The sequence below is a fragment of the Aquarana catesbeiana genome, linkage group LG02 (genome assembly GCF_042186555.1).
Source record: "Aquarana catesbeiana isolate 2022-GZ linkage group LG02, ASM4218655v1, whole genome shotgun sequence".
Taxonomy (NCBI): domain Eukaryota; kingdom Metazoa; phylum Chordata; class Amphibia; order Anura; family Ranidae; genus Aquarana; species Aquarana catesbeiana.
The window spans coordinates 585,794,687-585,820,567 of record NC_133325.1 but is presented as its reverse complement, the minus strand read 5'-3'; the positions used below and the strand labels follow the sequence as shown (position 1 = coordinate 585,820,567).

The following is a 25,881-nucleotide window of genomic DNA, read 5'->3' as shown; positions in this document are numbered from 1 at the left end:
ATGTTACTGATAGCCCATTTCCCTCTGCTACTATTTACTTTTTCCAGTGACGCTGCAGATGAGAAGCAGTGGTGGCATATGTTTATAGTGCTGCTTCCTGCCATCAACCCAAAAGTTTCTAGTAGTTACCAGCCAGAAATTTAGCACTGACCTGCAACATCCATTCTGAGTCTTACTAAAGCCAGCGCAGTGAGATGCATTGGTATAGAGTTAACTGTGCAACCTTTATCACTTTAAGCAATTCTATAATAAGGAAATATGGGAGCTGACATCAATCTTCACTTGTCTAGCTATTAGTTCCCTTGCTTCCATACAGACCGCTGTATGGTCTTGGCCACTGTGCTGCAGCTCAGTTACAGGGTCTTGGCAATCTTATAGCCTAGGTCATCTTTATGTAGAGCAACAATTCTTTTTTTCAGATCCTCAGAGAGTTCTTTGCCATAAGGTGCCATGTTGAACTTCCAGTGACCAGTATGAGAGAGTGATAACACCAAATTTAACACACCCGCTCCCCATTCACACCTGAGACCTTGAAACACTAATGAGTCACATGACACATGGGAGGGAAAATGGCTAATTGGGCCCAATTTGGACATTTTCACTTGGGGTGGACTCACTTTTGTTGCCAGCGGTTTAGACATGAATGGCTGTGTCTTGAGTTATTTTGATGGAACAGCAAATGTACATTGTTATACAAGCTGTACACTCACTACTTTACATTGTAGCAAAGTGTCATTTCTTCAGTGTTGTCACATGAAAATATATAATAAAATATTTACAAAAATGTGAGGGGTGTACTCACTTTTGTGGGATACTGTATGTGCAAATTGGGAGCTCTTACTTCAGGTTTCCTGACTTACATGCAGTGCCTGTGCATGCTGATGCCTGAAACAGCCAGACAACTAGATTTTTTGGAGGGATGTCAAGCAGTAGCAGCCTCCATCTTCTCGTCACCATGGATACACTTTAAAGCTAAACAGTACAGTGTGAAACTTGCCATCCTGGAACTGTGTACAGACAGGATCACCAGGTGAAAATAAAGGTGGGGGGGGGGGGGCTACAGAAAGAAAACTACTGCAGCCACCTTGTCTAACGATTGTTAAGCTGCAGTATATTCAATTGTAGTGTTTAGACTTGCTTTAAAACAAAACTCAAATAACTGCATTTATACATAGCACTTCCCTTTCTCTGAGAGATGGAGGGGGCAGTGCTATGATCCAGTCAGGGATCCTGCTAGTCCTTCACAGACTGGGTCAATGAGGTGATTTAGCAGTGTTGCCTAAAGTACATATAAAGGTGCCTGCATGATAGTCAGTCAAGTCCAAAATCCAGTTACTATATGCAATGTACAAGCCTCATTAGGTAAACCAAATCTTCTTTTACCCTCCCTGACTGATACAAATCCTGCATCATTTGTATCTCACATGCTACTTTTCCAAGGCACTACAGCTCACAGTAGGAGGGTTTTGGCAACGGAGGTCAGTGAAAATTTGACAGTGCTGTCAGTCTAGAAGCCAGAGGGAAGATGATGCCCCCTGCAGCATTTTTATCCCATTGTAGTGCAAGCAGGCACAGTCTACATGAGTATTGGAGTTCTGTTGTGAATTCGAGAGCAGTGCAGAACTGTTGCCACAGGAAGCTACAGTTAGAGCATTTCAGTGGCAGGATCGACAGGTACTTGGGGGACTTTGCAGAGGGGTTGAGAGAAAACTGTAGATAAACTTATAATTGCAGCACATATTTTTTTATGCAAGGCTATAGTTCTACTTTAAATCGGTGTTCCACCCCAAAAAAAAAAAATTAAAAGCCAGCAGCTATACATACTGCAGCTGCTGGCTTTTAACAATAGGACAATTACCTGTCCTGGAGTCCAGCAATGTCGGCACCGCAGCTGATGTTTCCATCAGCTGTTGGGTGCTCTCGCCACCATTGCTGGTAAGGGTACCCGGCAGTGTAGCCTTACGGCTTCACGCCGGGAACCCTACTGCGCATGCGCAAGGCCCCGCTCCTATATCCTGCTGGCCCGGTGATAGGGAGAGGAGGAGGGAGCCCCGTGGCGATGTCACGTGCCGTGGCCCGGACTCCTGGAAGTGGGAACAGGATACCTGTCAAAAACAGATATCCTGTCCCCCCCCCCCCCCCGAAAGGTGTCAATTGTGGCACCTGAGGGGGAGAGGAGACAAATAAGCGGAGTTCCACCGCTCTAACTAAAGCAGAAAAAGGTCAGGTCTCCAAGACTTGGGCTTTGTAAATCTCAGAACTGGATGAACAGAAAGAAATCATTTAGCAGGTAAAACAGCTCCCATATACCTATTTCAAATGAGATCAGATGTTTGTCTGGACTTACATAGTTACATAGTAGGTGAGGTTGAAAAAAGACACAAGTCCTTTAAGTTCAACCTATGTGTGTGATTACATGTCAGTATTACATTGTATATCCCTGTATGTTGCGGTCGTTCAGGTGCTTATCTAATAGTTTTTTTAAACTATCGGTGCTCCCCGCTGAGACCACCGCCTGTGGAAGGGAATTCCACATCCTTGCCACTCTAATGCCCCGTACACACGGTCGGACTTTGTTCGGACATTCCGACAACAAAATCCTAGGATTTTTTCCGACGGATGTTGGCTCAAACTTGTCTTGCATACACACGGTCACACAAAGTTGTCGGAAAATCCGGTCGTTCTGAACGTGGTGACGTAAAACACGTACGTCGGGACTATAAACTGGGCAGTGGCCAATAGCTTTCATCTGTTTATTTATTCTGAGCATGCGTGGCACTTTGTCTGTCGGATTTGTGTACACACGATCGGAATTTCCGACAACGGATTTTGTTGTCGGAAAATTTTATCTCCTGCTCTCCAACTTTGTGTGTCGGAAAATCCGATGGAAAATGTCCGATGGAGCCCACAAACGGTTGGAATTTCCGACAACACGCTCCGATCGGACATTTTCCATCGGAAAATCCGACCGTGTGTACGGGGCATTACAGTAAAGAACCCCCTACGTAGTTTAAGGTTAAACCTCTTTTCTTCTAATTTTAATGAGTGGCCACGTGTCTTGTTAAACTCCCTTCCGCAAAAAAAGTTTTATCCCTATCGTGGGGTCACCAGTACGGTATTTGTAAATTGAAATTATATCCCCTCTCAGGCATCTCTTCAGAGAGAATAAGTTCAGTGCTCACAACTTTTCCTCATAACTAATATCCTCCAGACCCTGTATTAGCTTTGTTGCTCTTCTTTGTACTCGCTCCATTTCCAGCACATCCTTCCTGAGAACTGGTTCCCAGAACTGGACAGCATACCCTAGGTGCGGCCTGACCAGAGTCTTGTAGAGCAGGAGAATTATTGCTTTATCTCTGGAGTTGATCCCCTTTTTAATGCATGTCAATATTCTGTTTTCTTTGTTAGCAGCAGCTTGGAATTGCTGAGCCTATCATCTACTAGGACCCCCAAGTCCTTTTCCATCCTAGATTCTCCAAGAGGTTCTCCCCCCAGTGTATAGATTGCATTCATATTTTTGCCACCCAAATGCATTATTTCTTTATCGTACATCACAGGACACAGAGCCATAGTAGTTACTATGTGGGTTATAGGCCACCTTCAGGTGATGGACACTGGCACACCCTAAGACAGGAAGTCCACTCCCTATATAACCCCTCCCACTACTGGGAGTACCTCAGTTTTTTCGCCAGTGTCTTAGGTGTTGGTCACGAGTGTGCTATGCTGAGCTCCACAGGAATATTCCTTGCTGGGGCAAGCTATGCGACCGGATCCATTCAAAGTGTCTTTTTAGGCCAAAGTGAATAGTACCTGGGCCTCGTGGTGGAAGAAACGAGGTTTAGCTCGTACTGCTTCTCTTTTTAGAGAGCTGGCCCCGGGATCCAGTGCTTTTGTTTTTTCAGCCATAAAGCTCTCCTGACGGGGTGCTTTATGGGTCCAGGAGTGTGGATCCACCGATAAAAAGGGGCCCCGGTTCCTGAAGGTTTTTTAACGGAGCCCACCATGAGGGGTGAAGATTGTGTCTGATTGGTTTTACCACAGAATCCCTGTGGTGGGAAAGGTAAGGGGAGATTTCTAAGGAATTTTAAATTCTCTTATAAATTGTCTCCTTTAAAAGTAAATGTTGTCGTGCCTAAAAGTCACCACTGGGGGCTGTATAGAGCACGTAACTTGTCATGCTTTCCTCAGATCACTCTGTCTCAGCAGAAACGGCAGACTTCTCTCTGGCTAGCAGTCCCAGGCCTCCGGTAAGATGTTGGGGGGGATTTTTTTCCAAAAACACCCCCCACCTGGACAGAAGCTCCCCCCCGTCTCCCTGGATTGAGGGGGAAGCCAGAACGATCGGCGGATGCTGCTTCATTCCCCACCGCCTCTGCGCGGTGGTTTTGTCAGCTCTCCTCCTCGCCGCCCCCCCACACACATCGATCCCGTCGGATCGGAGGCCCGCGTTTGCACGGGAAAACCGCTTTTTTTGAAAAGAGCAGGGGGGGACGCAGTGGAAATACGGACGGGGCATGGCTTAGCGCGGCGTTGGCATGCAGCAACGTCCAGCACGGGAGTACACTTAAAAAGCTCCATTTTGCTGACTGCAAGCTGTCGGAGGGACACGTGCAAAAAGGGGGCATGTAAGTGGTGACACAGGCATTCCATTGGCACATTTCCTAAAGCACCAGGCTGAGCACTAATAGCATCGGCAGTTGCTGGACTATTTGCTCAAGCAGTGGGTGCAAATTCTTCTGGTAGTACCTCTGCATTTGTGCATTGGGCTATGGTCAGAAGGGGAGGTAGAATCACCCCAAAAAAGGGCTCAAAAGGGACTCCCTAAAGCTCTAAAAAGCCTAAACTCATCTCTACAATGGCATCCTCCCCTGAAAGATCTGAGGTGGCTGGTCAGAGTGAGCCATCAGGGCTGGCAAATGTTGCAACTGTTTCCAACACTGCAGGCCCTGTCTATATTACTGAAGAAGTTTTTTCCTCAGCCATGATAGGTTTGGAAGAAAGGTTAGCAGCTTTAATCGTATCACAGTGTGGGACAAAACACGACGTGTTTCATTTAAACAAGCTCTTTCTCCAGTGCCAGGGGCGTCTGCCTCCAGGTAGTCACGACGGCCTCCGCCATCAAGTTCAAGAGGTAAACCTCAGGGTCAACCCCAGGGACAAAAGAAGTCCTGGGGGAGGAAACCTACAAGACAAAATACTAAAGCCTCCTTTTGAAGGGGCGCCCCTGCTCGCTCGAGTGGGGGGGAAGACTTCTGCAGTTCTCAAGGGTCTGGCAGGAAGAGTGTCGAGACAGATGGGTGACTTCCTCAATAACTCTAGAGTTCCGAAAGTTCCCGTCTCCTCGTTTTCTCAGATCAAACGTTCCCAGGGATCCAGAGAAAAAGAAGTCTCTCTTTCAAGCATTGGACCATCTTTTGTCTCAAAAAGTGATCTCAGTGGTCCCCATGGAAAAGCAGGGATTGGGGTTTTATTCAAACCTTTTCACGGTACCAAAACCAAATGGGGATGTCAGACCCATTCTGGATCTCAAAGATCTAAACCGTTTTCTGAATGTCCGCTCTTTTCGCATGGAGTCAATCAGATCAGTAGTCTCCATGCTACAAGGAGGAGAACTTCTGGCTTCAGTCGACATCAAGGATGCATACCTCCATGTGCCCATTCTCCCCGCTCACCAGAAATATCTACGTTTCGAGGTAGAAAATCTTCATTTTCAGTTTGTAGCTCTGCCTTTCGGTCCAGCTACTGCACCTCGAGTGTTTACAAAGGTCATGGCCCCTCCTCTAGCCAGATTAAGGGCCCAAGGTATAATGATTATAGCTTACCTAGATGATCTGCTCTTGATAGACCAGTCGGTAGCCCGCTTAGAAAAAAGTATGATCACCACAGTCAACTACCTGGAATACCTAGGTTGGGTTCTCAACCTAGAGAAATGATCAGGGAGATTAGAATACTTGGGTCTGATCATAGATATAGCCCAGAAAAGGGTATTCTTGCCCCAGGCAAAGATCAGGGCCATAAAGGAACTGATTCGTTTACAGTGCACAGTTTAGTGAGGGATGCTGAAGAGTTGTAAAAGTGGGTGGAACTCCACTTTAAGGTGAAAAAACACAAAGGTTTACAACCCCTTTAAATAGGATTGGTCCAGCACAGAACCTTGAGGGACCCCACTACTCACCCCTCATTCTTTTTGGGGCCAATATGGCCTGTCCTCCCTTTTTTAGTGTTTACATACTTAAAGAATTTCTTGGGATTCTCAGCTTAGGCCGATATGTATTCTCCTACATATTTTTGGTAAAAAAAAAATCGCAATAAGAATATATTAATTGGTTTGTGCAAAGTAATAGCACCTACAAAATAGGGGATGAAGAAATCCTGGACTGCCGCACTCCGAAAAAAAGGCATCTTTATTATAAATCGTTAAAATCCAACAAAAATCACCGCATAAGGACAATACAGAGAGCAATAGCTATTGCTCTCTGTATTGTCCTTATGCAGTGATTTTTGTTGGATTTTAACGATTTATAATAAAGATGCCTTTTTTTGGAGTGCGGCAGTCCCGGATTTCTTCATTTTCATAGACTTGCGCAGAGCCTGCACCTGAATCCAGTCGCATAGGGTGGGAGCAACTGCATGAGGCTTGGTGAGCGGCATTTTCCTTCTACCTACAAAATAGGGGATAGATTTATGGCATTTGTATTATTATTTTTTTTTTTTACTAGTAATGGCAGCGATCTGCAATTTTTATCGTGACTGTGACATTGCGGCGGACATATCGGACAATTTTGACCCTATTTTGGGACCATTGACATTTATACAGTGATCAGTGCTATAAATATGCACTGATTACTGTAGAAATGTCACTGGCAGGGAAGGGGTTAACACTAGGGGGCGATCAAGGGGTTAAATGTGTTACCTGGGGAGTGATTCTAACTGTGGGGGAGGGGGCTGACTTGGGAAGGAGACCGATCGGTGTTCCTATTTACTAGGAACACACGATCTGTCTCCTCTCCCCTGACAGGACGTGGATCTGTGTGTTTATACACACAGATCCACGTTCCTGCTCTGCAACGAGCAATCGCGAGTGCCTGGCGCACATCACAGCAGCCTGGCATGCGCAACGGCTCCTTATTGACGCGGCGGATATGCTTTAAGAACAAAAAAGTATGCTTTTGTTTACAATATGCTTAACTTGTGTTTTCTTGTCTTTAGTTTGCATTTACCTAAACAAAAATGGAGATTCTGGCCCTCACCTTGACCGAAAGAAAGTTCAGCACCTTCCAGACCACTTTGGACCTGCCCGGGCATCCGTTGTTCTCCAGCAAGCTGTGCAGGCCTGCATAGACTGCGCATACCACCAGAAAACAGTCTTTAGCTTTCTCAAGCAGGGTCATGGTGGGGAGGTTATATCTGGTGAGAGCCGTTTTGTTGTTTTCACAGAATACTCAAGTAATGTAAGATCATTGCAAATTGCTTGATTCCAAAATAAATGCCTTCATAAATTCCAGGTCAAAAGAGGTAAAGGTTTTCTGTTGTAAAATAACTGTAATGAATATTTATAGATTGAGTAGAATATTTTCAAAAGAATATCTTATTATGATAAAATAAAGAATATGGTGAAAATAATCCATGCACCTTAAGAAGGTTAACATTTAAAGTGAACCTGAACTCCTTGTAAAGGAGCCCATGCAACAGTATAAATCTGTTGTCTTCATTAGCCATCAATTTTTAGTTTTACTTTCTTACTATGGCCTGGCTTTAAAAGGTAAATTCTGCCTAAGCCAGGAGGGGGCACTGCAAGATGCTGTTACCATCTTTATTTGAAGAAAAGTTTCTTCTGTGCCCCCTCTGATTTAGCTTCACTTTAATACTGGTGCCTTACTTAAGCCAGCCATATATGGAGCGATTTATTTCCTGCAAACATCAGTGTTGATGGGGGGGGAATCCCTTCTGTGAAGAGACTGTGTTCTCCCAGCAGGGGGAGCCTTCCCCGCCGGCAGAACACAGTGATCATTGCAAAGTGATAATTGCTAGTGGCTAGAATAGCCGGTAGCAATAATTGCATATAAAATCCGACATGCTGGTTGTACCCAAGTTAATTGATCCATTAACTTGGGTACATTTAGCCTGCCCATACATGGTTAGAATCTTGGCCTGTCCCTGCTGAACTGGCTGAGATTCGAGCCGTCTATGGCGGGCTTTACCCTGACTTTATCACTAAGACCCAACACCTGCCATCCCTCTGTCCAATGACACTGTCTCAGTGGTTATTCTTATTGACCTGGGGGATGGCGGTTGACTTAACAGTGAATCGGGGAAAGCGAGTCATCAGTAGGAAAGGGAAACTAAATCAGAGCAGCTTGAAAGAAGCTTTTATGGCTAAAAATATAACAGGAACAATTTGTAGGGTCTCCCATCAGGCAGGAATTTACTGTTTAAAATGCAGTACACATTCACTCTGTTTTATATTGTTTATTATTACCTCCAGTGCTGGACACATCCCTTTGGCTGGGTAGCCAGTGCAATTAAACATTTACACCTGGGTTTTAGTTCTCTCAGGATTGGTAGATTGGTCTGTCTCCTAAACACTGAGTGGTTCTCAAATGTGTAGTTGCAGTTAGTGATGAGAATAAGATGTGGATGGTAGTCGTTGATCTCTGTAACTTGCTTTTAACTAGTCTCCAGCACTTTAAGACCAACTATTGTAGATCTATTTGTCCACCCATGGTGATGAGTATTGCCTCTTATTAAATGTAATGGACCCATGCTGGTACTTGTATTTTTAGTGCTGAATTAGTATCTTATTTTTTTTAGCGGTATTTGAGAGGGAACAACATACACTGAACCTTCCAGCGGTAAACAGTATTGGTTATGTCCTTCGTTTTCTGGAGAAACTTTGTCGGAATCTACATAGCGACAACCTGTTTGGTAACCAGCCCTTTACCCAGAATCCTTCACAGCAATCGGGGTCATATGAGAATGAGAGATATCTGCCAGGTAAGGCTACAGTGATCTTATCTTATGGGACATAATATTTATGCCTTACAACACTTACAGTGACACCCAGTTTCCTTTTCCCCTTTCTGCAGAAAGGTGTAACTCTGAAGGCAGTATTCACGGACCAGGAAGAGGCGCAAAGAGATATTCTCATGAGACCCCTCCATACAATGCCCCACTGTGTCCCAAAATACCAAAGAATGACTGCCATGCATCAGAAGGTAAGTCTTTCTGCCATGTCTTTTTATTTTAGTTTTTTTTGAAGGATTCTCTTTAGCAGAAGGGTTCAATTGTTTTCACCAAGGAGACTGTGACTATGGAACTTCGTCAGTTTTTGTTCTTCAAGCCCAATAAAAAATAGAGCCCAAATGGAATAAATGTGATGTATTTTTGGCTATGAAATTATTTGGGGTCTAGACTCAATACCAACGTGAATAATGGCAGCAATTTGGAATTAGATTTGTCAACTGGCACATAGGAAAAGGGTTCACCAACTAAAAAACCAAAAAACCTCCCAAAACAGTCCACGTGGACACAGCTGATCACATAGTAAAGAGCCATTGTGATTGGCTCTTTATTCCAATCTCTGATCAGCTGTGTCCGAGGGACACAGCGATCACAGATCACTGCTGATACGGGGCTCGCAGGCAGCACAAACACGGGAGGACATCATATGATGGCCTCCCAGCAAAGTGCGGGCGCGCTGTAGCCATCATTTGGCTATAGCGTGGTCACGAAGGGGTTAAAAGAACTCAAATTTCAGATATCTTCACAAGGTGGCTGGTGAAATGATTACGCTGGGTAACTGACTATCTTTAGTGCTGCCCCATGGATTGAAAAACATGACCTTTTCTTAATTGAACATTAAAGAACACAGGATTAAGTATTCAGGTACATTGGTACTGCGGTCTTCAGAAGATTGGACACTGGCAAACAAGCTGAAAAGGACATTTCAGTATAACCCCTGCTCACTCCTAGCATGCCTAGTTGTCTGCTAGTGTTCTAGGAGAATGGATGTCTTTTCTAAGACCCCTCCCATTGCTGGTATTCCTCCTAATCACAGGAAATAATCTGTTTCCTTTATTGAGAAGGTGTAATGAATTTATATAATTTATAGCTGAAGTTTAATTTGCATATATTTTGCCTTCCTTGATTCCTCTCCCTCTAGCAGCAACATGCCAATTAAATAGATAATAAAATAAAACATTGTTTTTGTTATATACCCTATTGGGGGATACCCAGGTGACCTTCTGTTGAGAAAACAGCATGGGCTTTGTTGGATAACATCTCTCTGATTGTCCAGATGTCAGTGATTAAGTTGAATCCAGAATCTTCAAAAAAAAAAAAACTGTGCTGGAATTGTTTCATATTCAAGTGTTTAGGTCCTGGAAGTTGCTGAAAGTTGTCTGGAGTTGCAAGAGAGTTATGGGTCAGTGGGTAACACTTTTTGAGGCACCCCCGCTTGTCCAGTTTCATCACTACGCTCTGTTGTCGTGGGGCAGGCAGGCCAAGTCCATGAGCAGACTGATCTGTCTGCCCCTGGGAATGAAGCAGTTCCTGGTCTGGTGAATCAATGTTCCAGCTCGGGTTTTTTCATTCCTTCTCACCTTTTGCCAGGTGCTGTCATTGGATGCCAGTCTGTTCATTGCAGTCATTGGAGACTAATTGTCACCTGGTCTGCATCCTGGAGTTACAGATGATGTGCTTTTTTTTCTTAATCAATTAATTGCAACATTTCCTTGGATGATCACCTGATCTGGACCCAGTTGGACAAGGCCACCGTGATGACATGGTCCTGTTGCAGAAAAGAAACTTAGTTCGGATCCTGGTCTGGGCAGAGGTTCACTTTCTAGTCTTGTTTGCCATGTTCATCTCAAGTGCAGACAGACTTCCTTAACATGGACCTAGGGGAGCAGTCCACATATGCAATATAGGGCCTGCAAAATGTAGACCTCCTGATATTGTGGTTCAGCTGCGTGAGGAACCGGTTCACTCCTGGGTATAGGAATTCTCTAGTGGTAGCAGTGGATGGTCCAGTGTTTCCTTGGGAACTTTTTATTTGTGACCGGTGTACACAACGTAACTGTTATAAATGGCAGCCATTCATTATTCATTATTTACTATTGTGATCACATGGTATACAGGATTAATTGGGATTGGAGGGATCGGTGTGTATGGCAAGCATTGGTCTGTTAAATTCAAATGAATACATGAACAAAAAACACCTGGTGCATATAGCACGGTAAAACCCCTCACGGATTTTTTGACAGGAAGACCAAAATGTAGGTAAAAAAATATATATATTTTATTATAACAACATGATAAAATAGTACAAATCAACAATGTACATCATATAGTATTAATGTGATTGTGAATATTAGATCATGATACATAATACCCAAAATAGAGCATTCTGTATGTCTGGCACATTCTTCCCATAGATACTGGTGGTCTAGCTGTCATACATACTGGCATAGACACCTTAGGCCAGACAGCAAGCAGCAGCACACAACTGGGAGTAGGTTGCAGTGGAGCTGACTGTGAAGTCCAAGATGAGCATCATAATAAACTCTCCAATGACCGATCTAACTGGCTGTTTGGCAATACATGTTGGGAGCCTTTGCTTCGTTACCTGGGGTCCCTGTATGTGCAGTTTTGGGCTCATTTCCTCACGGTCATCATGGTTCTATCTGGTGAATGTCTGCGCTGCACTCTCTGGGAAACAACTGATCGCTTACTCATCAGTTATATGCAATATTTGTGGTTTTTATAATTTTAACTACTACTACCCATTTGACATAAAACTCTGAAGAAGGACTATAGTTAGTCTGAAACATGTAAGGTGTCTACGCCAGTATGTACCCCACCAGTATCTATGGGAAGTATGTGCCAGATGTACAGAATGCGCTATTTTGGGTATTATGTATCATGATTGTCTATTCACAATCGCATTAATACTAAATGATATTCATTGTTGATTTGTACTATTTTATCATGTTGTTCTAATAAAATATATATATATTTTTTTACCTACATTTTGGTCTGCCTGTCAAAAAAATCCATGAGCGGTTTTACCGTGCTATATGCATCAGGTGTTTTTTGTTCAGGTATACAGGATTAATCACAGCAGCCCTGTACCATGTGATGGCTGTGGCCAATCACAGCATCACAATAGTAAACAAGAGTAAACCAGAGTCTTGAATGAAGGCCATTCATGACACTTAAAATGATTGCTGTTACACTGTATACTGTAACAAACAATCACAATGTAAAAAAATAAAATAAAAATTGGGTCTCTTTCCTAGAGTAGTCCAGTGTCACTACAGTGATACTGCACTACTCTGGTGACAGTATGTAAAAAAAAAAAAAAGGAGAAAAATAATAAATATTGTGAAGAATAATTATTCATTTTTTACATACTGTCACCAACCAGTGTCCCTAATCACGACCGAACCAGTCAGTGTCCAACACCAGTTAGGCCCCTTTCACATGGTTAGGTTGGTGCGCCGGATTCCTGTTGGAAAAGTCTGCAGATTCCTGCCACAGGAATCCAGCAGCCGCGCCAACCCGGCAGTGTGAAAGAGGCCTTACAGTGTCCCTGATCACTGCCACAGCAGTCATATTGTCCCTGATCCCCGCCACAGCAGTCACAATAAGGACTTGTTCACATGTTCGATGAGAGCCATCCATATTCACATCACTCTTCAGAGTGGGATATAGTGTGGGTTATTCTTGCGCTACCGTGATAGAAGAATAAAAGGATAAAGAGATAAAAGTATGAACAGCTGCACGCATCGAATGGGGTCAGACGAAGCCCAAAGATAAATGAAAAGAAAAATGGGGGTGGGTGCTGCGCTTAGCCAAAAAGAGTGGCTGCTGCAAGTAACAATATAAAGTAAATGTTGAAGTATAGGTGGGGGGCTGCTACCAGCCTAAATGTTGTAAAACAAGATAGTAGTAAGAGCCACTAAAAATCAATCTCAACTCAATACACGTGCTATTGCCCAAATGGGAAGTGGAAACACAATCTATGTGCAAAATCCTGCAATAAATAAATCCTATCTATAAGTGTTCAATAAAAAATCAATATAAGTGTACTCCTGTGCAGATATAAATGAATAGATGCGTGTGCCAAATACAGCAATGCATTAAACAGAAACTAACAATAAAGTTATGCAAAAAAAACTAGCAATACAGTAAATTATGCAAAAAACAAATCAATGTGCAAATACGATCATATACAAAGCTTCCTGTGTAAACGTGCAAAAACGCATAAAAAGTGCATAGTGATACGTGACATAAATATTCCAATAAAATCACAAAGTGTCACAACAGTAGATCATCCAATATGGTCTATTAATAGGGAAGGTCCAGATAACATGCAACTGTGTGCATAAGTGAAAAAACACAAAATGCAGTGTGGTAATGTCCTCTTAAAGGCAATGACAGAAGTCCAATGTGCTCAAACCAAATGAAGTGAAGTGCCTGAAATAAGACAAATGTGTATCCTCTTCGTGCATAAATCACACTAAAGTGAGCATTGGCCCCTTACCTAGCGGTAGTGGGAAAAACCGCAGAGAAGTAATTACAGGTGGCTGTTGTCTGTACTTGGGGTCCTGGACCAGCGCGGGTCCTGTCTCTGTCTCCGTGCCTCAGTATAGGTGAAACTGATAATAAAGGACAAGGGGGTACCAGATAGTGTAGTATGTTTTTAAGCAGGATAGAGCTTTATTCAAAACCATCAAGATGTACTCACATTTAACATAAAAGAACGATATCTATCTCCTACGAGCGGCGAGCTCGTTAGCCTCGATCAGTATGAAGTGCCCATTCCGTCCCTACGCGTGACGTCACCCATCACGTGACTTCATCAGGGGATAAACGAAAGGCACTTTGATGTCTTTAAATAGTCTAATGCATTATTTCTAATAGACGGCCATTTTCTTGTAGCTGCGTCGGCCATTTTCCAAAAGACCGTGTGCGCGGCCATTTTTTCGGTTGGTGAATTGGGTATTTACATAACAAAGGATGGAAAAAGGCTCACTGCGCATCTCACTGGGCACTTCATACTGATCGAGGCTAACGAGCTCGCCGCTTGTAGGAGATAGATATCGTTCTTTTATGTTAAATGTGAGTACATCTTGATGTTTTTGAATAAAGCTCTATCCTGCTTAAAAACATACTACACTATCTGGTACCCCCTTGTCCTTTATTATCGGTTTCACCTATACTGAGGCACGGAGACAGAGACAGGACCCCAAGTAAAGACAACAGCCACCTGTATTTACTTCTCTGCGGTTTTTCCCACTACCGCTAGGTAAGGGGCCACTGCTCACTTTAGTGTGATTTATGCACGAAGAGGATACACATTTGTCTTATTTCAGGCACTTCACTTCATTTGGTTTGAGCACATTGGACTTCTGTCATTGCCTTTAAGAGGACATTGCCACACTGCATTTTGTTTTTTCACTTATGCACACAGTTGCATGTTATCTGGACCTTCCCTATTAATAGACCATATTGGATGATCTACTGTTGTGACACTTTATGATTTTATTGGAATATTTATGTCACGTATCACTATGCACTTTTTATGCGTTTTTGCACATTTACAGAGGAAGCTTTGTATATGATCGTATTTGCACATTGATTTGTTTTTTGCATAATTTACTGTATTGCTAGTTTTTTTTGCATAATCTACTTTGTTAGTTTCTGTTTAATGTATTGCTGTATTTGGCACACGCATCTATTCATTTATATCTGCACAGGAGTACACTTATATTGATTTTTTTTATTGAACACTTATAGATAGGATTTATTTATTGCAGGATTTTACACATAGATTGTGTTTACACTTCCCATTTGGGCAATAGCACGTGTATTGAGTTGAGATTGATTCTTATTGGCTCTTACCACTATCTTGTTTTACAGCATTTAGGCTGGCAGCAGCCCCCCACCTATACTTCAACATTTACTTTATATTGTTACTTGCAGCAGCCACTCTTTTTTGGATAAGCGCAGCACCCACCCCCATTTTTCTTACTCTTCAGAGTGCATTTGACAAGCAGTGAGTTGGCGTTATATTGCTTCCTCACATCCTGCTTTAACCCTTTGAAACCCGCTCAAGCAACCCCATTCACTTGAATCAGTGGCAATCGGCGGGATTACAGGGGGTATAATTCCTGCTACAGCTGTGATGCATAGCATTGCAGCCCCATGATGTACTATTTCTGCCTGTTGCTTGGACTGATCCTTTACTTGTTTGCTGACCATGTGTCTGACCATGTTACTGACCCATCTGCATATCTCGCTGACTACGTTCCATCGAGACACCAGTCCCAGCCATTATCTACAGACAACTGCACTCCTGGAACCACAGGAACATTTTTCTTCTTTCCTTCTTTAGCCTCCTGTACTTCCTGGCCTTTGAACATGGCATTTATGGGGGCAGCCATGTACCAGTAGGCTAGGCTTGTTTGGCATATAGGAGCAGGGACTGCTATAGGTGATGTTACTATAAGCTATATTTCCTGACCTCTCATATAGAGGTGACCATTCAAGTACATTGAGTTTGATACAATTGGTTGATTTGTGTGATACATAAGATACAATGTCCATTTTGTATATTCAGTCCAAACATTGAAAAAGTCTCACACATGGTTTTGCCATATTCAGGTGGATTCGCAGAATATTTTTTGGGGTGTAATTCGAAGTATGCACATGCTGTGTGTGAGGAATATTTTATTACATTGACAACTTTGTGTAAAAAAAAAAAAAAAAAGTGTTCAATTTTCATTCCGCATTTTCTAAAAACTTGTGTCAAAAAATGAAGTCTTCAAAAGACTCGGTATGCCTCTCAGGAAATACCGTATTTATCTGTGTATAACACGCACTTTTTTCCCTGAAAGTAGGGGGGAAATCGCTGGTGCGTGTTATACGCCGACAGCATACCTCGGAAGGGAGGGAGGGGGACGAGTGCTACCGGAAATCACAGAGCCATTATCTCCTCTCCACTCGGCTCACATATCACACACACAGTCCTGCCACCGGCATTGGACCAGTGTTCTGTCTATCACAGGAGCTGGTCCAATGCCAATGGCGGAGGCGGGACTGTGTATGTGACTGCCGACTGAGAGCCGAGTAAACAGATGACGGCTCGGTGATTTCCTATGAGAGATGGTGAGCTGCATTAATGGGGCAGATGGGCGCAGAACAGGCTGCAGATGGGCATAGAACAGGCTGCACTGAAGCTGCAGATGGGCACAGATTAGGCTGCATTGAGGCTGCAGATGGGCCCTAATCAGGCTGCATTGATTCTCACTGACCATTATTTTGCTTCAAAGTGTTTTTCTTTCCTGAAACTTCCTTTTTAAATTGGAGTGCGTGTTATACACCGGCGCGTGTTATATGCCGATAAATACGGGTACCTTGTGGTGTTTGCTTTCCAAAATGTAGTAATTTTGTGGGTGTTTCCCACTGTCTTGGTGCTTAAGTGCCTCCAAAAATGTGGGTTGTCAGGAAATTATGTATAATGTGTATGTGTAATTTATGCCCCTAGAAAGCCTAAAGATGCTCCTTGAATTTTGGGTCCTTCTGTGTGGCTAGGGTGTGAAAAAGTCTCACGTGTGTGGTTTCTCCATGCTCAGGAGGAGTAGCAGAATGCATTTTGGGGTGTAATTCTACATATGCCTATGATGTGTGTTAGAAATATATTAGTAATCGACAACTTTGTGTTATATATATATATATATATATATATATATATATATATATATATATATATACACACACAGTGGGGACGGAAAGTATTCAGACCACCTTAAATTTTTCACTCTTTGTTATATTGCAGCCATTTGCTAAAATCATTTTTTTTCCTCATTAATGTGCACATATTGACAGAAAAACACAGAATTGTTGACATTTTTGCAGATTTATTAAAAAAGAAAAACTGAAATATCACATGGTCCTAAGTATTCAGACCCTTTGCTGTGACACTCATATATTTAACTCGGGTGCTGTCCATTTCTTCTGATCATCCTTGAGATGGTTCTACACCTTCATTTGAGTCCAGCTGTGTTTAATTATACTGATTGGACTTGATTAGGAAAGCCACACACGTGTCTATATAAGACCTCACAGTGCATGTCAGAGCAAATGAGAATCATGAGGTCAAAGGAACTGCCTGAAGAGCTCAGAGACAGAATTGTGGCAAGGCACAGATCTGGCCAAGGTTACAAAAAATTTCTGCTGCACGTAAGGTTCCTAAGAGCACAGTGGCCTCCATAATCCTTAAATGGAAAACGTTTGGGACGACCAGAACCCTTCCTAGAGCTGGCCGTACGGCCAAACTGAGCTATCGGGGGAGAAGAGCCTTGCTGAGAGAGGTAAAGAAGAACCCAAAGATCACTGTGACTGAGCTCCAGAGATGCAGTCGGGAGATGGGAGAAAGTTGTAGAAAGTCAACCATCACTGCAGCCCTCCACCAGTCGGGGCTCTATGGCAGAGTGGCCCGACGGAAGCCTCTCCTCAGTGCAAGACACATGAAAGCCCGCATGAAGTTTGCTAAAAAAAAAACCTAAAGGACTCCAAGATGGTGAGAAATAAGATTCTTTGGTCTGATGAGACCAAGATGGAACTTTTTGGCCTTAATTCTAAGTGGTATGTGTGGAGAAAACCAGGCACTGCTCATCACCTATCTGATACAGTCCCAAAAGTGAAGCATGGTGGTGGCAGCATCATGCTGTAGGGGTGTTTTTTAGCTGCAGGGACAGGAGGACTGGTTACAATCGAGGGAAAGATGAACGCGGCCAAGTACAGGGATATCCTGGATGAAAACTTTCTCCAGAGTGCTCAGGACCTCAGACTGGGCCGAAGGTTTACCTTCCAACAAGACAATGACCCTAAGCACACAGCTAAAATAACGAAGGAGTGGCTACACATAAACGATGTGACTGTTCTTGAATGGCCCAGCCAGAGCCCTGACTTAAACCCAATTGAGCATATCTGGAGAGACTTAAAAATGGCTGTCCACCAATGTTTACTATCCAACCTGATAGAACTGGAGAGGATCTGCAAGGAGGAATGGCAGAGGATCCCCAAATCCAAGTGTGAAAAACTTGTTGCATCTTTCCCAAAAAGACTCATGGCTGTATTAGATCAAAAGGGTGCTTCTACTAAATACTGAGCAAAGGGTCTGAATACTTAGGACCATGTAATATTTCAGTTTTTCTTTTTTAATAAATCTGCAAAAATGTCAACAATTCTGTGTTTTTCTGTCAATATGGGGTGCTGTGTGTACATGAATGAGGGAAAAAAATGAACTTAAATGATTTTAGCAAATGGCTGCAATATAACAAAGTTTATAACAGATATTAACAAAAGAACAAAATTTAAGGGGGTCTGAATACTTTCCGCCCCCACTGTGTGTATGTGTGTGTGTATAATATATATATATATATATATATATATATATATATATATATATATATATATATATATATATATATATATATAAATTTTTTTTGTTTTTCTTGAAAACCCAAAGGCACTCCTTGGATTTGGGCCCTTCTGTGCATCTAGGCTGTGAAAAAGTCTGTGGTATCCCCATACTCAGGAGGCATAGCAGAATGTGTTTTGGGGTATAAGTATGCATATGCTGTGTGTGAGACATAACTTGTGAAAATGACAACTCGCTGTGAAAAAATAATTCTTAATTTTCCAAAAAATTTGTGACAAAAGATTACGACTTCAAAAACGCACCATGCCTCTTAGTACCTTTAGTAATACCTTGGATGGTCTGCTTTCCAAAAAGGGGGCATGGGGGGGGGGTGTTATTTGTACAATCCAAGAAATGATAGGCAGTCAGTACATCAGGATTGATCAATTGTCAAATATATATACCATAGATTGTAGACTCTCTAACTTTCACATAGACTAAATAATATACACTGAATACATTTTGGCCTAAACTTATGAAGCAAGATTAATTATTTGCAAAATGTTATAATAGAAACTAAGAAAAACTGTTTTTTTTAATTTCCGTATTTTTTTTCCATTTGTATAGCAAATAAAGAAAAAAACCTAGTGTTAATTAAATACCACCAAAAAAAAGCTGTCTCAAAAAAATAATAAATATTCATTTGGGTACAGTGTTGCAAAACAGACTAATCGTCATTCAAATTGTGACAGCGCTGAAAACTTGAAAATGGCCCAGGCAGGAAGGGGGTGAAAGCGTCCGGTATTGAGGCAGTTAAGGATCAGTTTCCTCTTTTTCTTGATAAGCATACTTTACTGGTTATGTGAGTGTTTCCTGATCTTTCTGGCACCTAGTATTGTTGGCCCTATGCAAGGCTGCCCCCTTGTCTTCTATTTCTTTCTACCAGGAAGAGATTGCAACCCCATCTGATGCCAGTTTCAGGCATAAGATCCTTCAGGCGACTTTTGAGCTGCTCCATATTATTTTTCAGTTGTTCGTATTGGGCCTGTTAGCATCTGTGTGCTGTGTTGCCCAGCCCTCACTTGACTGCTTTTGGAGGCCTTGAAGGTGAATTCCTTCTTGTATCCCTCAATGGACGAGAAAGAAAATAAGCTCTTTGTGCTCACAGTATGATCCTTTTCTTAGTCTACTGAGAAGCACTGGTCCCACCCCTCTGTATTTATAACCATACTCGCGGTACCGATTTGGTACACAACAGAGGCATGCTAATGGTGGGAGGGATTTTTCTGGGCTGAACTACATTTTTTTTTTTTGTTTGTCAGTTTCCAATCCCTCTATAGGCAGCAATATAACCCAAAAGTGAATGACTTTCTGTGCCCCTCAATGGATTTCAAGAAAAAGAGTTTAAAGGGAGTACACAAATTTTATTTTATGAAATATCATTCTATTGTGTTACTTTACTTCCTCTTTCACCACAGGAGAAACATTTCTACAGGATGCCGGCCTTCCGGGATCTGTGGAGCAGCGTTTGGGTCCAGGAGACTCTCCCAATAGTCCGAACACATGTAGAATCTCCAGGGAATACCGATCTCCAGCATACAGAAGCCACCACCAACCTAGCAGTCTCTCACAGGGAGGTGTGCGTAGGCTCAGTTCAGGTGGTAAGTACTATAAACTAAACTGTAATATGGTTACAATATTTTTGCATTTTAAGTGAAAAATGAATAGCTAATGTGCTGATTTGCAATTACAGTGGAACCTCGGATTACGAGCATAATCCGTTCCAGGAGTATGCTTGTAATCCAAAGTACTTGCATATCAAAGCAAGTTTTCCCATTGAAGTCAATGGAAACGAAAATAATTTGTTCCGCGTTGACTTCAATGGGATTCAATACCGCATGCGGCCAGAGGCGGGGGGGGGGGATGCCGGAGAGCCTCGGAAACGGCCGAAAAGGCATGAATACACTTCGGCTGACCTCGGCAAACCTTGGAAAGACTTCCAACTCGAGATTTGCCGAGGTCAGCCGTGCTGTACTCGGGTCTTTCTGTGCATTTCCGAACGTGACGTTCGGCTCTGCTCGGCTCCGGCGCCCACCCCCCACCTCAGGCCAAAAGCAGTACTGCACACCGCTTTGGCCTGAATCGTGCTCGTTTTGCGAGACAACACTCGCAAACCGAGTTACGATTTTTTAAAATACAGTGCTCGTATTGCGAAACACTTGTTAACCGTGTTACTCGCAATCTGAGGTTCCACTGTATTAGTATCTAGATAGATATTTTCTGTACATTTCTTACATGGAGATATTCAGGGTTAATTGTTTTTACACAGTAGCTTTCATAGCATTAAGCCTCTTGTGTGCAGGCTATCCTGCTATCACTCATGTATGAAAGTACCGGCTCTTTCCACATGATATTTCAAAACACAGGGCTGCTCCAGTTATTAATCCATGAATCAGGTATGACCTCTTGAGAACAAAATAAACATTGGGTATGATTTAATTGATGCAATAGTGGTGTTTCAAGGCCCTACCTCCTTTTATTTGCTGTATCACAGCTGTTAAAAGAAGCTGCACTGATGCTACACACTGGGGTGATAAAATTTATGAGCTGTCATTCCTACCCATATGATATACCTATGCTAGAATATGGGTAAAGAGTGTAGTTCCTAAAGCTCTCGATTCTGGGTGTCTTACAATCTGTTGAGCTTATGGTGTATCGTTATAGAGTTAAAGCGACATTGTTGCCAGGGAAAAAAAATTTAAATAAAAGGTCTCTACTTACCTGTCCTGGTGCTTGCTCTGCTGATCTTTGCTATATTAAAAAGATACTGCTGATTAAAGCATCTTCAATTTCTGACACTTCTGAGATTGACTAATGCCTGGTCCCCATCTGTGCCTTTGTTTTTTCCCCACTTCACTACAGGCACAATAGTGACCTAGGGGCTGGCAGATCAAACCACATCAGGGGACAGGTAAGTATTATATGGACAACGAATCCAAGATTCCGAGAAATGTTTTGGATGATAAAGATTCTTTCTGCAGCCTCTGTAGCTTTTCTAGAGAGTGAAGATCAGCGGCAACTGAGTCACTTTAACTCAGGTCTTTGGTGCTGACCAGTCTTTTTTCATCACTGTAAACATGCTCTATTTGGGTATTTTCACAAATCAAGCAGTAATTAAAGCAGTACAGCGTTTTAGTCATATGGATAAAATATACAGTATGTTTACAATAATACATCTTAACCAACCTCCGGTTTAGCTACAATCCAATGCATTGAGAGCTACATCCTTTTACCTTTGTGTGCCTACCCCAAGCAAAGGAAGATTGCTGATTTAGACCATCTTTTTATTGTTTCCTCTAGAGTCAGAGAGGTACACAAGCAGCCGACAAGGGCCTCGTGACCCTTCCCAGTGGAGCATGGAAGATGTAATGCAGTTTATCAGAGAAGCTGATCCACAGCTGGGATCCCATGCTGAGCTTTTCCGTAAACATGTAAGTCATATTTGTTGTAACCGGGTTTTGGAGTCCGCTTCATTTTAGCAGTTTAGAATATAAAGAAAAACATGACTTGTGTCTGGACCAGCTAGTAGTGGCTATAAGCCCTTCCTTCATAAGGTTGAGCCACAGAGTAATTTTGACTGTTTTACTTTCAATGGACAGTGGTTTAAATTATAGGTATTCGTTATAGGATTGACATTCAGGGTGATGCCGTTAAATTAAATCTAGCCTAAGCAAAAACCTTTCCAATAGTTTCTAATAAAATGCTTGATCTCTACATTTAGCTTTTGCTTTGGTGTCTGAAGCTGTGAGGGCTGCTAATATGCAAATAAGCTAATCTTCTAAAGCCGATACCCAGAAATATTTGTTGTTTGTGCATGCAGTGCTTAACTACTTAAGGACCATATTATGTACCGGTACATCATAGTTTATAGGTGGTTATAAAAAAGACCACAGCTTGGTGTCATTTGTTTTTCAACCGCCGATTGGCTTTCAGGTACACATGATCTGTGTGGCTGTAGAGCCGCCTGATTGCTTGTACGGGCCTGCCACCATCGCCTTGTATCCTGGGCTCCACCACCAATCCTGTGTGTAGCAGCCCCCCTAATACTTACCTGAGCTCCGTCTCTATCCAGCGTTCAGCACGAGTGAAAAAAAAAAAAAACAGAGTGCCTCGGCCGTCTGGAACTCTCCCTCCTGATTGGCTGAGAAACAGCAGTGGCACCATTGACTCCCGCTGCTGTCAGTCAAAGTCAGTTAGCCAATTAGGAGAAATAGGGGGCAGGGCCGAACCAAGGCTCCCTGTCTGAATGGACACACGGAGCTGCGGCTCAGCTCGGGTGCCTCCAAGCTGCATGCTGTGGGGGAACTCAACAGGAGGGAGGGGCCAGGAGCGCCGAAAAGGAACCCAAGAAGAGGAGGATCTGGGCTGCTCTGTGCAAAACCATTTCACAGAGCAGGTAAGTATAACATGTTTATTATTTTTAAGGAAAAAACAAAGACTATAGTATAACTTTAATCATGGTGTGGGAGCATATAGCAGGATGAAAGCTTTTATGCATCATTAGCCCGCAGGATTGGAGGAAAAGCAGGTGCCAACTAGCTCAGAGCAATCAAAATTAAAGCTACAGTGGGGAAAAAGGAAAAAACATGTAAGCAACATATATAGGAGAATGGTGTTATAAACCACAACAAACAAAATAATAGAGGGTGAAAATAAATAATGATATGTAAAATATAACTTAAAAAATTAAAAAGCAGATAAATAATAATGAGAAAAAAAATAAATAATTAGAAGGGTGAAAAAAATGAAAAATAAATGGAAATGAACCCATATGAGAGGAAAAAGTAAGATGTGTTAAATAATACTAAAAAAGTGACTAAAAATAAAAAGACTGAAACAAAAAAAATAAGGGAAAGAGAGTGAAAAATTCAAATAAAAAAATAGGTTTGTGCATAAGCCACTGCATCCCCACACTATAAACCATAAAAAAAGGGAAAAAAGACAAAAGATAGGTGAAAGAGGTAGTAGAAGAGCTATGGATAATTTTAGGTACCCATTTTAGGCCGTATTTTGTATTGGTATCTATTTAATCCACATCCATCCCATTTGTTGTATTTTATGAAAAACAAATGGGTATATTGTTTTTGTTTGCGCTAAAATTCACTTTAGTGCAGTGGTCATCAACCCTGTCCTCAGGGCCCACTAACAGGCCAGGTTTGCAAGATAACTGAAATACATCACAGGTGATATCATTTGCTGCTCAGTGATTGCAGTATTCTAGTCTGCATCTCCCCAAGATAATACATAAAACCTGGCCTGTTAGTGGGCCCTGAGGACAGGGTTGATGACCACTGCTTTAGTGTATTTTTTTTCTTAAAAAAAAGGAAAATGTTATAAACATTTTTATAAATATTGTGCAACATAAAAAAAAATGCAACTACTTTTTTTTCTACAGGGCCCCTGCTTTCAGAAAATATGTAATTGATGGCTTTAACCGCTTCAGCCCTGGAAGATTTTACCCCCTTTCTGACCAGAGCACTTTTTGCAATTCGGCACTGCGTCACTTTAACTGATAATTGCGACGTTGCACCCAAAAAAAATTGACGTCCTTTTTTCCCGCAAATAGAGCTTTCTCTTGGTGGTATTTGATCACCTCTGCAGTTTTTATTTTTTGCGCTATAAACAAAAAAAGAGTGACAATTTTGAAAAAAAACGCATCATTTTTTACTTTTTGCTATAATAAATATCCCCCAAAAATATATAAATTTTTTTTTTTCCCTCAGTTTCGGCCGATATGTATTCTTCTACATATTTTTGGTAAAAAAAAATCGCAATAAGCATATATTGATTGGTTTGCGCAAAAGTTATAGCGTCTACAAAATAGGGGATAGTTTTATGGCATTTTTAATTTTTTTTATTAGCAATGACGGCGATCTGCGATTTTTATTGGGACTGTAACATTATAGCGGACAGATTGGACACTTTTGACACTATTTTGGGACCATTGTCATTTATACGGTGATCAGTGCTATAAAAATGCACTGATTACTGTGTAAATGACACTGCCAGTGAAGGGGTTAACCACTAGGGGGCGATGAAGGGGTTAAGTGTGTCCTAGGGAGTGATTCTAACTGTAGGGGGGGGGTTGGCTTCAAGTCACATGACAGCGATCACCACTCCTGATGACAGAGCGGTGATCTCTGTCATGACACAAGCCAGAACGGGGAAATGCCTTGTTTACATAGGCACTTCCCCGTTCTGGGGCTGCGTGACAAGATCGCTGGGGGACGGGTGGACATCAAGTCCACCGGTCCCACGGGCACAGTCACACTGTATGCGGCGGGCATGCGTGCGTGCCTGCTATCCCTGGCTCTTAAAGGGGACGTACAGTGTTTTGAAAGCTGGAGATTCCTTAGCCATCATAGCTCTTCAAAACTACAAATACTTTGTTATAACTCTGTCTTGATTATATAGGTTCGATATCCATCACTTTTCTCTCATTAGCTTTTTTTTTTGGTCTTCCCAATTCAGGAAATAGATGGAAAAGCCTTGCTCCTTCTAAGAAGTGATGTCATGATGAAGTACATGGGGCTGAAGTTGGGTCCTGCTCTAAAGCTGTCTCACCACATAGACAAATTGAAGCAGGGAAAGTTCTGACCATGAAAAGGAGCCAGTTATCTCTCACGAAATGGTCATACATTGGACTGCCTCAGCAACTTTTTGTAAAGTCACCTTTCAAGGAATACATCCCCATTTTCTGGGGCGTTTCACACATTGTTGACTTCTTAACCAACAGATTCCCATTTTCAGAGATTCTCCTCCGGTCCTTTGAACTTGTCCTTTTAAATTTCACAATCTTGGGAGATGAAGACTTTACACTTTTAGATGGCCTGTTGGTTACCCTTCTCCTTGGTTAATCCATACAATACTTTTCTTATTTTATATAGCACTGGCAGTGCACACAGTGCTGTACATAGTAGAATAAATGAGGCACAATGAACTTTTGGCCTCAAAAGCTTTGATTTTGATGCTTTGTTAGGTTACTGAAAATCCACTTTACGTCTTGTATATGAGTAAAATGAAGGGGTCGCCAGTATATGTATTAATAAATTCAGATCCAATCACACAGGCTTTGCGCACCGTTAATTCAATGTTTCCCGATTCTATTGCTTAGGATGCTAACAGTATGGTTTCCAGACTTTGAGGTATTGTTACACAGTGGACAGATTTGTTTAATTTTCACCCGAATGAAAAACACTTCCCGTTGGCTACAGATTGTAATAATCGGTCTCACAAAACCTTTTACCTGGGCTCTAAGAACTCTGTTTTTTTTTAATGTCTGAGGCACTTTTCACATGATAGGTGAGAAAAGCACTACTGAATGAACAGCCAGTTACCAATATGGAGGCAAGGAGCTGTAAGAGCAGATTCTAGGCAAAATCAGTTATATG

General features: G+C 42.2%; 1 protein-coding gene across 3 annotated transcripts in view; it reads left to right on the top strand.

Annotated features, from left to right (window-relative positions):
* SCMH1 (Scm polycomb group protein homolog 1) overlaps positions 1-25,556 on the top strand; it is a 62,357-nt gene extending 36,801 nt beyond the window's left edge. For all 3 annotated transcript variants that reach the window (XM_073616222.1, XM_073616220.1, XM_073616221.1), the window contains 6 exons: positions 7,210-7,410; positions 8,812-8,994; positions 9,087-9,215; positions 19,909-20,091; positions 21,791-21,921; positions 24,962-25,556. In XM_073616222.1, coding sequence (XP_073472323.1) covers positions 7,210-7,410; positions 8,812-8,994; positions 9,087-9,215; positions 19,909-20,091; positions 21,791-21,921; positions 24,962-25,087 — 953 coding nt within the window. In that variant the 3' untranslated portion in view covers positions 25,088-25,556. The remainder of the gene's footprint in view (positions 1-7,209; positions 7,411-8,811; positions 8,995-9,086; positions 9,216-19,908; positions 20,092-21,790; positions 21,922-24,961) is intronic.
* The last annotated feature ends 325 nt before the right edge of the window (positions 25,557-25,881 follow it).